Source organism: Chanodichthys erythropterus, chromosome 20, assembly GCF_024489055.1.
Source record: "Chanodichthys erythropterus isolate Z2021 chromosome 20, ASM2448905v1, whole genome shotgun sequence".
NCBI classification, from domain to species: domain Eukaryota; kingdom Metazoa; phylum Chordata; class Actinopteri; order Cypriniformes; family Xenocyprididae; genus Chanodichthys; species Chanodichthys erythropterus.
The window spans coordinates 20,444,215-20,460,527 of record NC_090240.1 but is presented as its reverse complement, the minus strand read 5'-3'; the positions used below and the strand labels follow the sequence as shown (position 1 = coordinate 20,460,527).

General features: G+C 36.2%; 1 protein-coding gene across 3 annotated transcripts in view; it reads right to left on the bottom strand.

The window, feature by feature from the left end:
* The window catches only part of kif1b (kinesin family member 1B), an 83,316-nt gene that overhangs the window by 40,378 nt on the left and 26,625 nt on the right, over positions 1-16,313 (bottom strand). For all 3 annotated transcript variants that reach the window (XM_067371670.1, XM_067371671.1, XM_067371672.1), the window contains exons 3-16: positions 15,075-15,151; positions 14,717-14,896; positions 14,442-14,507; positions 13,372-13,550; positions 11,790-11,901; positions 11,034-11,111; positions 10,662-10,727; positions 10,252-10,327; positions 8,804-8,882; positions 8,513-8,655; positions 3,738-3,871; positions 1,596-1,675; positions 1,248-1,323; positions 132-211 (exon numbers count right to left, since the gene is read on the bottom strand). In XM_067371670.1, the coding sequence (XP_067227771.1) occupies positions 132-211; positions 1,248-1,323; positions 1,596-1,675; positions 3,738-3,871; positions 8,513-8,655; positions 8,804-8,882; positions 10,252-10,327; positions 10,662-10,727; positions 11,034-11,111; positions 11,790-11,901; positions 13,372-13,550; positions 14,442-14,507; positions 14,717-14,896; positions 15,075-15,151 (1,426 nt within the window). The remainder of the gene's footprint in view (positions 1-131; positions 212-1,247; positions 1,324-1,595; positions 1,676-3,737; positions 3,872-8,512; positions 8,656-8,803; positions 8,883-10,251; positions 10,328-10,661; positions 10,728-11,033; positions 11,112-11,789; positions 11,902-13,371; positions 13,551-14,441; positions 14,508-14,716; positions 14,897-15,074; positions 15,152-16,313) is intronic.

The window sequence follows — 16,313 nt, the reverse complement described above, 5'->3', positions numbered from 1 at the left end:
TCAAAGCAGTAAACGGCATCATGTCCTTTGTAGGACCCTTGACTAGCTGAATATGTAGCAACCATTAGATGCTTCAATGCAACATACAGACAGCTAAGAAACTTCTGACAGTTATGGAAGTGATTTCATACCTTGTTATTCCATCCTTGATATAATAGAGCAGACATTCTGACATCAAAGGATCCTCATTGAGGTTCACCAGGTGAGGGGTCTGTAGGGAAACAGGGTCAATGAGAATGCCAGACAAGTCAGACAGACAGGAGTGCCTGATGTCACTACAGTTACATTCACAGGCCAATTAAAAAGTGAAATAATGAGATTAAATATCATCTCAATAATTACAGTCACTCACAGAAAAGAAAGTCATAAAATTTGGCTTCTTCAAAGGCTGATAATATGCCACATTAGCTTCTATGAACTAAATAACTAGAAACTACTGTACATCATTATCTACTACTATACCACCAACCTTTTTGGGTGAAAACACCCCATTAAAGTCAGTATAGAGTTCACATGGCCTTTCAATGAAATGCTATTGGATAGCCAAAATGACAAAGAGATGAAAGGAGAAAAATCGAATGAAAACATGAATAAGTAGACAAATAAAAAAATGACAGAGACATTGTTCTAGAGGCAGGCTAACAGTGTTGATGACTAAATCAGTGACAGCTCTGGTTAGTAATTCTGAAAACCAAAAACTTTTTGTCCTATTTATTAAAAGAACTGATTTGAAAATTTAAACAAAAAAAAAAAAACTGATTTGATTAGACTCGTGAGAGTCATTCATTGAACACTGTCGCGTTGAATGCCGGTGCAGGAAACGCTACAGCATGCTGATGGATGTACATTTGTTTCCATTTCCTACAGTCACTGAAATTAAGAGTAATGTGGGAAAATTAAACTATTCAATAATACACAAGTATGGCATGCTACAGGAACTCTAATTTTTTTGGTAGGGATTTTACAAATTTGGGGGGGGACAAAAAAAAAACGAATTCTACAAACCTGATTAGAAGAATAAACACTAAAGTCTTCAATAGACAGTGATGTTGGTCGATCAGGACCAAACTAATAGGATTCCATTGCAAGAGGCAAGCAAAACAAAAAGATAAAAGAAAAAAAAGAATGGAAGGAGAGTGATGGATGATGAAATGCTAAGAAAGAAAGGCCCAGACATGAGGACATGAGAAGGAGCTGACTGGTGCAGACAGTAATGGTGATTATGACAAGGAGTTCACGTGTTGTACCTTTTTAGGGGAGAAGACACCCAGGGTTCCCCCATCCTCCCGTATGGCCACTCCCATCTCTGCCAGCAGCGCCTCTCTGAGGGGAGGGAAAACATCATGGACATTACAATCAACACATTTTTATAACATTTTCAGTTAAGCAACAAATGCAGTTGGAAAATGTATATTTAATACTTCAGTGTGCATGTTAGTGTTGAGGTCAGTGGTGTGTGACAGCTACTTGAGTCTGGTACAGACTCGCACCAGCTGAGTATGCGGACACATAGCAGACACTCCTCATGGGCATGATGGGTATTGGGCACAGGGACAATAGGAAGGGAGCCAGATGGCACCCAAGCCCTCACTGACCTCTCCATACGGATGGCCTCAGTCTTCCTCAGCTTCTCCTCCCAGGTCTCATTCAGCTCGGCTATGATCTTCTCCGACTCCTACAAGACCGCAGACAAAGAGGGTCAGCATATTTCAAAGGATAATTTGGAAGTTTATGATGGGAGGTATAAGACGGGGTCTGAAATGGCTAAATATTGCTGCCATGATAATATCATTTAGAATCTTTTGGAGATCTTTTAATGTTTTTTGAAAGAATGTTAACCAAGGCTACATTTCAAAATCAATCTATATTATATTATATTATATTATATTATATTATATTATATTATATTATATTATATTATATTATATTATATTATATTATATTATATTATATTATATTATATTATATTATATTATATTTAGAATAATCTATAATTAGCACCAGGTCGTCTTTTCCATACACTTGCCATTGTGACCTGCCTGACCTGTGTGTAATACTAAGAAGCTTAAAGCTTATTCTGCTATTCAGCACTGTGAGCACATCTTGCTGTGTGTTAAATCAGACATAAGTTATGGGGAGGCCATAAATTTCAGGGTCCTATGGCAAAAACAGAAAATCTAGGCAATAAGCCTGTGTGCAAAGGGCCAACTGCCTGACGTGGGGTCAAGAGCAGTAAACACAGCTAAGTATGGGAAGCCCAACACTCATTTTCCTCTATTGTGTCTGTGCCTTATTGTCCTTGGCTGGAAGGAAGACCAGAACCATCTGGCCTGAGGTACAGGAAGCTTCTCTAGATCCTTCCTAAAGGGTTAACACCCCTGCCATCTGTTCATGTAGAAAGTAACACTGTGGCTTCTTTAAACCTGTGAGCTGATGCTTCTAAGAAACCCAGATCACTATAGAGGACTAGGAAAACTGGATTATCATTATATTAGATCTGCGTATACATATACACGACTAAACATCAAAAATTTGGAATAATTATGATTTTTTGGTTTTTGAGTCTCACCAAGGCTGTGTTTATTTGTTCAGAAATAAAGTAAAACAGTAATATTGTGAAATATATTATATTTAAATAAAAATACAAAACTAAACAAATAAATTGTAATATTTTAAAATGTATTCCTAAGATGCCAAAGCTACATTTTCAGCATGATCCTACAAAAATCATTCTAAAATTTCGCATAACCTGTATTTATCAAATAAATGCAGCTTTGATTAACATTAGCATTCATAATTATTCCAAAATGTTGACCGGTAGTGTATATTTTCAAGTAAGAAATGGGTTGTATGCAGGGCAATCACAGAGATCATGAAGTGATGGGGTCCATGTGAATCATACAGCAAACTGTCTGATTATGTTAATGATTGAGGTCAAGGATGCTCTCACTTTTTATCATACATCAATATTTTTGGCTAATACAAAAGAACAGGTCTATTTTTGGCTGATTTCCTGCCGAACTGCGTCGGAGGTTGACGTCACTAGTGCGTGCAAATTGCCGTAACCATGGAAACTACTGCCTGGAAGCTGTAGCCACATATACTTTCTCTCTCTTTTCCTCCCTTACTATCTCACACATTTACAGAGTCTCAGTGAATGGTTTAAAGCCACTGGTGGGTGGGCAAGTATGACAAGATAACCTTTTCACTACCACATATAATATAATATATTATATCATATTATATCATATTATATCATATTATATCATATTATATCATATTATATTATATTATATTATATTATATTATATTATATTATATTATATTATATTATAATATAATATAATATAATATAATAATTTCACTGGTATCGACTTCTGAAACAACCCACATGTCACAGGTGTTTACAGACAGCTGGTATGTCAGATATCATTCATTAAGTCACAATCTGTCAGAATGAAAGCATAACAACACAGGTGAAGTCCTTGAAATACCTCTCAGGTTACCATGGTGACCCAGAGTAGAGTATACATATGCATGAGAACATGCAAATCATTATGAGTAGAGCATTTTGAATATAAAAGGTCACCAGGTGCCTCAAGCACCTCCATTATCTTATTACACAATGTCACCTCATCAGTTGATTAATTTAAGAGGAAACCTTTGTGACGCCAGGAAATGGCTATTAACTTAAACCCTTGAGCCTTCTTTTGTTTTGAAAATGCTCGTCTGTGTACCTTCAGCCTCTCGATGGCCTCTTCTCCACCCGGCGTGGACATGATGCGCTCCTGGATACTCGAAACGGACTGCAGCCCTGCCTGGCTGCACAGAGAGCCTAAGGATGGAGATGCCGTCAGGCAGCCCATAGGTGCTGTGGAGAAATGGCCAGGCCGTTGGTTCTCTGAGGCAAGCAAGTATCTATGCTTATTGTTGTGTATATCTTTCAGGTCTGAGCCACAGAGAAGAGACAGACGACGCAAGGAGGGAGAAGCAAAAGTGGTGGAGACAGAAATGTAAGAGAGTACAAGAGACAGAAAGAAAGGAAGAAAAAGGACAAAGAGGAGGAAAGACCAATGTAAGAGACACAGTTCACATCAAAGGATTACAACAAACACGCCAGTCAGATGCACAGTTTTCACCTCAGGTTGTTCAATGGAAACGCATTTAAATACCCAATAATACTTTAAAAATCCAATTCACAAGTCTTTGTCTTATAAATAATGTTGTTAAAACAAAATATTAAACGTGTTTTAGAGAATGTATCTTGAATTTAACTTTTTATTCTTTTTCCATTGGCAATTTTTTTTTCAATTGTTAAGCATAAACCTCACTACATTTAGCTTAAAAAGAAATTAAACACAATGAAACAAATCAAAATACACTTCAATTCAACATTCATCATTCACTTTTGTCTTGTTAAATATTATATTTTATTCGAAAAAAGCATCAGAACACAGAAATAAAATTGGTTGTGATGCAGTTTCTGGCTGATTTTCAATTCAAGATACATTTTTGGAAGGTAAATTTATTTTGTTTCAAGAATATACATTTTGACTACTGTATACAATATTTTGTTTATTTTTAAATATAAACTAAAATCAAATTTACAAATATTTTAATATGTGGATATTAAAATGTCATACATATTGGGCTTAGATAAATTTGTCCTGTTTTAAGAATATTAATTTTGACTACGGTATATAATATTTTTACATTAAGTATTAACTAAAAATCACAAATTCCAGCATATAATATGTGAATATGTGGATATTAATATTTTATACAATTTTGCTTCTTAAGTAAACTTAACTAAATTGAATTTATATTTATAATTTAAATTATAATTTTTAGTAATAATAATAATAATAATAATATATTTAAACAATAATTTAAATAATAATAATGTTTTATAATTAAAAGATAGGTACTGATGAAAAGGGATAATTCACCCAAAAATGAAAATTCTGTCATCATTTACTCACCCAAACCTGTATGAATTTCTGTATAAATTACAAAAGAAGGTATTTTGAAGAATATCGGTAACCAAAAGGACCCCCATTGATTTCCATAGTATGAAAATAAAATAAAAATACAGCTTTGGAACAACTTGAGGGTGAGTAAATGATAAAAAAAATTCTCATTTTTGGGTGAACTATGCCTTTTAAGAACTGGATTTTTTGCACTTATTTTAAGTGTTAATATGATTCATGTTAATATGACTGCCTTTGAGGAGTAACAATCAATAAATAATATAATATTTAATAAATTATGTAATAATGTCACCTTAAAACAGTGCAGCTAATCTTACAAGCACTTTTAAATGTGATAAATCACTTTTTCTTTTTTCTTTGACTTGATTTTGACCTGGGTGAAAACTGACACTTCTCAGAAGAGAGAGAGAAGTGATGGGATGGGGGATTGCATCAAGGTTACAAACCAGGAGAGGAGGGCTTGGGGTGGTAGAAGAGCTTAATGATAACATGCTGCTATTCGAGCTATAAAATGTCTTTACCACGGGGCACGTCACTCTTAAAGTCATGATGCTGTCAATGTTTGGCAGACACTTTTTTCTACTGTGACTGAGAGGTGGAGTGTGCTTTTTAAAAACTCTCCCAGGGAGCTTTATCACAGTTCAGTCGAGTTTTCTGCTGTATATTCACGCTATTGGATTTTTCCCCACTTCATTTATCTGAAAAGACTCTCCTGAAGCAACTAGGCCAACATGGCGGCGTAGCAGCACTGCATTACATTACTGTTCATGCGTTCAGATGATGCGATTGAGGCCGCTAGCACACAGACCACGGCAAGCATTTCAGTCATGTTAAAACATTCACTTTCCCAGCACCATATGGTTGTAGCGGTAGAAAGCACAGTGTGCGTTCATCTCTCTGCGATATCAAGAACTCCCAGACAGATAGAAAACCAAACAGCCACCTGGGCTCTGATTTGGTTCTGCAGGTTTTAAAAAAGGTATGCAGAGCTTGCGTAAGAGGATACAGTGAACAGGGATGGGAGAGGACACAGACGCACTTGGACTAAAGCAATATGGAGGCTACGTAACACTACGGTATTCTTACACTTCCACTGCAACTGCTATTCTGCAAATGTAAAATGATGAAAACATGCACCTTTTCTCTGATAGATCATTGCTGCAGTTTGTGAACTTAGCAGTGTTCTAACGTCATCAATATCGTGACCTGCAATGAACAGTTAAATGACAATAAAACCTCACTAAGGAAAAAAAAAAAAAAGAAAGAGGGTAAGATTCCAATAAAATTTAGTCAACAAAACATGATTAAAGGTTTGACATTAAAGAGACATTTCACCTAAAAATACATTTTGTATCTTGTCAAAATGTTTGTATTTTGTATATTTTTTTAACCCATTTCATTCTAAACCGTATGACGTTTTTAATAATTTTAATTTTAATTTTGATTTTTTTAATAAGTCTAAAAATTAACTCATATTTCACTTATATTCCTTCTTTAAATAGGAATAAACACTTGTCTGTTTAAATCACACAAAGCTATTGATTTTAAGCTGTATTTTGTCTTATTCCATTGGCAAATTTTGTTATAAGCCTAAACCTCAATATGTTTTGCTTAAAACAATGGGACAAAACAAAATACATTTTAATTCAACATTCATTATTCATTTATTACTTATTGATTATTTCATTTAAAAATTATGGAAATATATTGTCTAGCTATCACCAGACCAAGCTCAATTTAAAATTGAACATTGGTCTGGGGAGTTTGCTATGTATTTCCTACTGCACAATAGGCGTGGTTCAACAAGCATTATTCACGCAATTGTATAGTCCTTCAACCAATCAGATCAACGATCCGGGTGACGTACTTTTGCAGAGCGATGCGAAAACTCCAGACTTAGTTTATATTGGTTTGTAGCATTGATCAGCGGTTTGCAGAAGCAGCAATGGCATCGAGCGATTTTTGCAGGTTGTGCAAAAAAACATGAAAGTGAGTGGTATTTACATCCACTCGAGCGATTTGTTTGCTAATCTAAAGAAGTCATTCAGCATCATTGAGAGGTTAAAAGGAATTGGATTGACTGTCGTGCGAGAGACGTCACCGTGTTATACCCGCCCAGAGCCATAGAAAGAGCTCTGTACCCACCAATAGCGAGCAAGGTGGATAAGCCGGTCTGTGATTGGTTCCCTCATAAGTGTAATAGATGCAGCAGAAATGAATGTACGGGTTTCCAGAATGAGTTGCCGGGCGAAATCAAATCGCCGGCAGATCAGGCTGGGTTTACCCAGTCTAGGAAATATAAAGAGTCAAGTTGCAGTTTCATGATATATACCCTGAAAACATATTAATATTATATCCAAATTTTACTTCTTAGTTAAATTTGTCTTTTAATTTTTACAATATATACTGTATATAATAATATTTAATTATGTGGACATTCAAATTATATACAATTTTGCTTAATTACATTAGTTAACCTAACCTAACCCTAAATGCAAAAAATAGTGACCTGGAATATAGTTGTATGTCTCATATCTGGACTACTTTTATGATTTGTAATGCTGCTTTTTTGGAATTAAAAGTAGTATAAAAAAAAAAGTATAAAACGCCTTTCCTTGTATGGAAACTAAATCTAGGACATTCTTGTGTTTCACAAAAGAAAATACAGATTTAATGATAACAAAATGTTCATTTTGGGTTGAACTATCCCTTTAAGTGCTTCCAGATGCAGTCTATCAGATCTATCGTGCAGTGGGGTGGGGCTGGGCTTATTTGGAGGAAAGCCTGCCGTTAAGACTGCATCATGCCAGACAGTCTATCAAATTAGGGTAAGAGCAAGCATAAAGCCTGCTAGTGGCACGTTAACCGATTCCAGTCCATCCCATATTTTATCTTATTTGTCTGGGATTCCTTGTGGTAAGAAAAAAACAAAAAAAAACAAAATTGAGGCATGCAAAGCCGACAGGTTTGTATTCCAGAAGCGATGAAAAAGCTACTGGTAGCGAGAGGGGAGAGCGAAAGGATGCGGGCCCGTCACGCATATACACACATTTGCTTCCACTTCCAAGGCAATCATCCCCCATTGGCTCGACTGAAGAGAAGCAGGAAGAACAGGAGAAGTTTGAGAAGTCAAAGTTGAGAGGACTAGTAGAGGAATGACTGACGGAGGCAGTTAGATTTGACTAGACAAAATATTGTGAAGACAAACATGAGAGGGAAACACTTGACTTTACATAATTGGCATGTGATGTGTGGTTAAACTGGACATGTTGTGTTGGAAAACAGTATTATCTGTTTCTAACCATGATATGTCCATAATAAAGCTAATCTCCATTGCATGTTGATGAACAAATGAAGACATAGAAGGAACAACATGAAGACAATGCAAGCTTGCCAAGACTGCGGCATTAGATCAGAGCTATAGAATTCGCCACTTGTGAGCTCAGTAAGTGACCTCCCATTTGTCTAGCAACTGGGCATGCATGTCAGTGGCCATTGGGGTGTGCTGTGCCTTGACTTACTGTCCAGGATGTCCCCTAGGCCCTGGGCACGGAGCAGTTCCTTCAACCGTGTCACCTCGTCCTTAAGCTCCCGCACAAGTTTGGCGTTGGGGTCCTCGTTGATCACGGCATTGCACTTGATCTGCTTGGCTCTGTCCGCATATCTGTGAATGAGCAAACAAAGACAATGATCCAAACAGCCACTGATTTCACAAAAGTGTTTTTATCTAGAACAAGAAAGCCCTCTTATCACAATCAAGATCTAAGGGTGGAAGTCACACTGCTTGATGGGAAGTAGGAGTGAATTCTTACCGGAGTGTGCTGAGAGTTTCATCATAGTTAATGTCAGCAGGGCTCAGGGCGGCCACCATAGCTGTCCTGGAGTTTCCTCCTGGTTAACGAACACAATTATGCAAACAATTAGAAATACCAAAGGGCTTTTCACACTTGAAATATTTAAGCTTGGGTTATTCTAAACCTCAAATCCTGGGTTATCATGCTTCACATTCACACTACTCATAATTTGGGTGAACTAACCCTTTAATCCTGGGTATTCATAAGCTGACGTTTCACATTGTGCATCCCTACATCCTGGGTTAACGTTATTTGCATATTTTGCAGTATCAGTGTAATTGATTGGATAAAAGCAGCATGGGACTTGTTTATATAGTTCTATCATTGCGCATCCTCGTATTGCCGATTGACTACAAAGGTAAGAATGAAAATGTCTCTTCTTCACTCAAATTGTCACGCTTTCTGTCAGCTTTTCTGTCATTTTTACTCTCAAACGCTGAATTTACTGTTTTTATACAATAGGGCTTTTCACACTTGAAATAGTTAACCCTGGGTCATTCTAAACTCCGGGTAAACGGAATCCTGGGGTACCTTGCTTCAGGTTTCACAGTGCTCATAATTTACCCAGGGTTAACAATTAATCCTGGGTATTCATATGCTGACGTTTCACATTGTACATTCCTAAACCCTGGGTTAACATTCTTATTTGCATATTTGTGGTGTCAGTGTCACTGACTGGATAATGCAGCACATGACATGTTTACATAGGCTAGCTCTAGCATTGCTCATTCTCATATTGCCGACTGTACTATCAAGTTTATACGAAGCAGGGTTTCATAACCCCAGGCAAAAAGCGGTGCTAACCCCACTTCTAAATTACAAGTGTGAAACATTCTTTTACCCAGGGTTAAAAGTGGTATTTAAAACGGGTTAAGTGCAGTGTGAAAAGCCCTAATGTACAGTGTTCCCGTGACTGTCCAAAGCAGGCAAATATGAGTACACGATTGGTTGTTTGTTGCTAAGCGTCTAGCTGTAACATTCTAACACTGCATCATTTCACACTGTACAAGTTTGGCACCGCAATGCAGTAAAAGCGGTGCTCTGGAGCAGGGTTTCATAACCCTGGGTAAAATGCAGTGCTAACCCCGCTTCTAAATTACAAGTGTGAAACGTTCCTTTACCCGGGGTTAAAAGCGGTGATTGAATATAAATATATAGTGGAATATTTTACCCAAAAATAAAAATTCAGTGAATAAGGACTGGGTCTGTAAGCAAATAAAATAAAACACAAATTTTACTATTGTTATTTCATTATTTTTGGGTGAAAGTCCAATCATATTACATTGACAGAGAATTGTTGGATTATTTTGAAATATAGTCAATTCTATTTTTAATAACCGGTTCATAATATCCATGCATCATAGTAGATATGCTCATTTATAACCATCATGGATCATCAGACATACCTAAATTCTCTCTTAGCAGCCATGTCAACACTGAGTCTCGGTAAGGAATGAAGTCTGTCTTCTTTTTCTTCTTGCTCTGTTTCAAAACAGCCGATAAAACATGTTGGAATATAGCACGTAAATACAGTTACTGCTATATTAATGAATGGGTTTAGGAAATTACTTGATGTATGTGACATCAAGAGACACTAATAAGACAACAGGTTACATGGATAAAGGTGGATAGGTTTAAATAGAGATGGTTCAGTGGTTAGTGACTGTACACGGGGAAAGATTACCTTGCTGGTACAGTTATCCTGAGAAGGGAAGCATTGCCAGGAGAGAGACACACAGCACACAGAGTTACAGTACTGAAAACAGGCAGGCAAACAGGCAGAGAGAGAGAGACCGGTATTATGGGTACTACTCACCACCTCAGCCAGGGCCGAAATAACCTTTCCTAGTGTAGTTAGAGATTTGTTGATGTTTGCTCCCTCCTAAGAAGCACAAACAGAAAAAAGAAAGAATATTTGTTTTTTAAATAAACTATATTTAAATCAAATTGAATGCGTTATAGCTTAAAAGGAGCTTGGCCTTAAAACAAACAAGACCTTAAATGCACTGTGACCTTAGCCTTTGTTGATTATAATAATAAAAATAGCTGTGATGCATAAGTGTTTTATGTTCAGTCATGCATGTTACATTCCCTGAATATTTGTGGAGTGTGCAGGAGAGCACAGTCATTTTACATATGGTAGGTGGTGGTGGTGGAGCACTAGAGAGACTGTAAAATTAGTCTGTACCTTCAGTCTGGTTCCTTTGGCCCCTGTTGAGTCAGCACGCTCACTTCCTGCCAGATCTACCAGGCTGATTTTGCTGACCTGAAACCAGACAGCACAGATACTTTCAGACTGATCAACACACACTAAAATAAGACACAAAGGAAATTTCTTCATTCTGGCATACTATGTATGTGGGAGTCTATTTTTTTCCATGGCTTTCAAAGATTTGTGTCTATTAGGAATAGAAGTATACACATATTTCTGATATAGCGATGTCCAAATGAATCAATTTGATTCAATCAAACTTATCCAGAAAGCATTTGTAAATCATTTGTTCCATTAATCATTGAGCTAAACAGTTGCAATCATCCAATCATTTTAGGGTACTGTAGTAAAATCATTGGTGCATGCATGCAAACCTAATTGTGCTAAAGAATGCTTGGGTTATCTTTTCATTTTGTCGTGCTTGAGTTCGGGCCAGCGGTGCCGCTGCCAAACTGGATGAGTAATATTAGAGCGAGGGCTGAGGAGAGACCTGTGTAGTGAATCTAATGTAGTAGCTCTGTACAATAGCTATTGTGTCCGTGGACCCCATAGAGCCGTCTTTGTGTCTACAGCAAATACACAATGAGCCCCACAAACAGGATGAGTGGGACGGGTCTCTTTCTCTCAGTTTTCCTTTCTGCTTGGTTCAGGATTTGCTGACTTTGTGTTGCAGGACTAATCTGAGCTCTGTGAAATGTCATAATGGCTTTGGATGGGTGTAAAGTATCCAACCTTCTCTGTGGACAGGTCTGTCTCGCTGTCGTACTTCCTCTGGGTGAAAACGATAGTGAAGACGGCGTGAGACCGGCTGCTCGTCTCGTTCATGTTAGTGGCGGCAACAGTTCTGGGGACAAAATAAGTGTCATAAGTGTCACACACTAAATATACATATAAATATAAATATAAAATAAATATACATAGAAAGAGAGCAAAACAAATAGTAAAGTTACCTCAGAAATGTCTATTAATAGATACAATAATTTATGTTTTGGTATTTTGCCTCAATTTATTAGTAACTTACTTTTCCCGTGTGAATTTAAGTATTTGAGGTGACCTTATTTTTAACACCCATGTAAAGCTGCATGTCACATTAAAACTAGAGTAAACCCTGAACTCAAAGCCATTTTGTGGGAAAAAAAGTAAAAGTTAATAAATAGAAGTATAAAAACTAATAAAGCATTTTTTTTTTATTTGAACCCTGACTCCTCAAAATTGAAACCGGAGTCAACCCTGAACTCAAAGTTATTTTGCGGAAAAATAAATTAGAAGTAAAAAAAAAAAAGAATAACCATTTTTTTTCATTTGAACCCTCAAAATTAATAATGTATTATAATATTTATTATTATTTAGTTATTTATTATTATTTTAAATTTATTTTGAGATCAGGGATTTAATTTAGTTTTATTTTTCTCACAAAATTAATTAAAATATGAATTAAACAAAAATACATTAAAGTTTGAACCCTGAACTCAAAGTCATTTTGTGGGAAAAAAAAGTAAAAGTTAATAAATAAAAGTATAAAAACTAAAAGCATTTTTTTATTTGAACCCTGACTCCTCAAAATTGAAACCGGAGTCAACCCCGAATTCAAAGTTATTTTGCGGAAAAATAAATAATTATAAGAAGTAAAAAAAAAAAATAAAAAAAAAAGAATAATCTTTTTTTTTCATTTGAACCCTCAAAATTATTAAATGTATTATAATATTTATTATTATTTAGTTATTTATTATCATTTTAAAATTATTTTGAGATCAGGGATTTAATTTAGTTTTATTTTTCTCACACAATTAATTATGAATTGAACAAAAATACATTAAAGTTTGAACCCTGAACTCAAAGTAATTTTGTGAGGAAAACAAACAACTTCCATTGTCCCACCCATGTTAAAAGTACAATTGAAATATAGTAAATGAATATGGTACTATCCGCATGCTATTATAGGTTAGGCTTTGTCCCTTTATCCACACAAGGGGTCTTCGGCCTGAAGAAGGTGGAAGTTCCCTGCTTGGGAAGTTCATATACAGCTCTGTAAGCTTATCACCAGAGAGTGAGAGAATAATCCTGGAAAGTACTAGTAAGTGCAGACATTAGCACAGCTAATGTGCCGGATATGGCACAGGGAGGGATACTCTCGAGAGAAACAGGCTTTACATGTCACATTCTCCACAAATAAACCTTGGGAATCAGCATGGGAGGATTGTAGAGGACATAGAAGCATGTTTCTCCTTCCCAAGAGTCACATTTTACACATGACTGTCAGTCAGAGCATCACTGGAGAATATAACACATAAAATATATACAATTTGTCTCTCACCTTGCTTTGTTACCAGCATCCATGAGGTCAGCTATGTCTGTGTAAGAGGTGACGGCCAGTTTCGAGAGGTCTTCCACATACGGCCCAAGTAGAGGGTGTTCCCTGACACGCAAGTTCCCTTTATTCTTAGGGTTTAGCAGGTCCCTCACTCGCTCACAGTATATCTCCATATAAGCCACCTACAATGAGCATATAACAGTTAGCTAGAATATATAACCTAAGATAAAAGAATTTATATATTTCTGTATTAATCAAGTCTGCCAAATTCCACACGTTGCCTTAAAAAAAGCCCAAAAGATACACTATCATTCAAAAGTTTGAGGTCAGTAAGGTAAAAAAAAAAATCAATACTTTTATTCAGCAAGGACAGGATGCATTAAATTGATCAAAAGTCACAGTAAAGACATTTATAATGTTACAAAAGAGTTATATTTTAAATAAATGCTTTTGGAATTCATATTCATCAAATAATCCTGAAATGTTTCTTGAGTACCAAATCGTATATTAGCATATTAGAATGATATCTGACACTGAAAGTTCTGAAAGTTCAGCTTTGCCATCACAGGAATTACATTGTATAATATATATATAAATATATATTTTTATATTTTTTTTTTATTTGTTTTTTTTATTAAATAAATGCAGCCTTTGTGAGCTTCTTTCAACAATATTAAAAAGTCTCACTAGCCCCAAACTTTTGAAAAGTAATGTATATTTTTGAAATTGAAAAATCTGAAAAAAATAAATGCATTTTATATTTATATCTCCACCGAATTCAGATCCAATCTCAGTATATACAATAAAAATTATGAATCATGCCACAATTAAATAGTGTCAGAGCAAATATTTACAGCAAATTAAATACAACTGCCAATTTGTTTGTAGCTGAACATGTTTGGTTCTCAGTTATTGAACACTTGAGTGGGCTCTGAACAAACCCATCACCCCCCTCTGCTGAGCTTAATGCTTTAAAGGTAACACAGCAAAAACAGCATTTCAACAGATTTAGGAGAGGGTTTGAAGTGAGTCACAGGAATGGACTAAGGAGTCATGGTGTGTCTGCTGCTCACCTCCACCGAGTACGAGATCTCCTCATTGTTATTGTCATTGATTTTCTCAAAGAGTTCTTCACAGAGCTGGGAGGGGGACAAAAGAGCACATTAGGAAGGAGAGACAGCAATCGATACAGAGCACAAATAACTGCTGGACGTGATAGACGGAGCGCTAATGCCTTAATGTCTTCTGCCAATGTCTGCTTTGAGATAAGAAACATTTCAGTCACTAAGCATGTATTTTACTCATGATCCATTAAGGTGATACATATGCTGTGATATTACATTCGTACCTGAGGAATAATGCCTTCCTGTCCTTCCTCTTGCTTGCCCATCATGGTGTAGGACTTGCCAGCTCCGGTCTGGCCGTAGGCGAAAATGCACACATTATATCCTTCAAAAGCATGCTGCAACATCTCTTTCCCGATGTCATTGTACACAAGGCTCTGTGACGCAAAGCTGGGGTCGTCCGGCTAGCACAGAAATGAAGAAAAGGGAACAAAACACATTGAGTCTGTAACTTTATTTTGGAGGATGATTAATTACAGCTGGAAATCTGACCACATGCACGTTTTATTGTCCACTGAGTCAGCTCAGCAGAAAAAGCAAAAAGAGCAGGAAAAGGACAGAAGGAGAGAAAATGAGACTTACCGAGGTATGAGACCAATATGAGTAGTCGAAGCTGAAGGATTTGGGTGCTTCCTTTGGGTTCTTGGGGTTCAAAATAGCTGGAAAAGACAAGGAAAAATCAGTATTTTTATTAACTTCAGTTTTTCACACAAAAACAGAACGTGTCCATACTATGGCTTTAGAGGACACAGCTAGTGGTTGACCAATAAGGGTTGTTTCAAAACCCAATGATGCCCTTATGACGGCTTTTTGTGTGCACGAGTTGTGTGTGTGTGTGACACGAACAGGAGATTCACAGACAGCGCGCCAGTACAGATTTAAGTTATCTTTTGCATCTTATCATGCTTAAAATGGTTTAATAGCAGTTGAATGAATGATAGCGTGATCAAATAATGTAACGCAAGCTAAAGGATGATGGAAAACACGGATGCTGCATTAACTGCTTTAAATATTTTTAACGTGTTAAATTGAAAAAAGAATCGTATGCATTAACGCGTTAATTTTGACAGCACTCATTTATATTTTAATGTTATGGCATGGCAATAATATAATTTGTAACAAAAAATTTAATAATTTATAAACCATTAAAATAAAAATGTTAAATTGAATTATTTTTGTAAAAATTTTATGACTGAATATAAAAATGTGTACTCAAAACAATAACAGACAACAGTTAACACAAACAAACTGTTACAGACTGCACAATAACAGACCAAAAATATGAACACTATAAAAGTATATAAATAATAATAAAACAACACTGCCTGGATCTCATTAATACCTGAGAAACTGAACCCACCAGTGAATTGCTGACCTGTTAGTAATGTCCTGCACAAAGACATTATTAATGTCTCTAAACTATTACCTGATATCAAAGCCCTGTATGATCAAATGAGGTTGAGTCAGCCTTCAAGTGGCCATTTAAAATTTCTGACGTTTCAATTCCTCATGAGTCAAATGAGAAATAAAAGAGTCACATGTGTATAACTGCTCCACAACCACTGTAAACCACTTGTTTTGGTGCCATTTTTGTTTCCAACAATCGAGAAAGTGGACACATTCAATCAAGTGGGGCCTGTGTAAAAAACAAAACTGATGACTCAAAAAATGTCTTTGTGTGGGATCAGCAGGTTCACCTGTTGCATGTGAAACCCACAATTCTTCCCATTTCTCATAGTTGAAAAACAACTGAACTTTTCCTGTTTTCTTTGACAGATATCTCACATACTGTCCATTCGCTCTCAGCAGGTTGCTACTTGC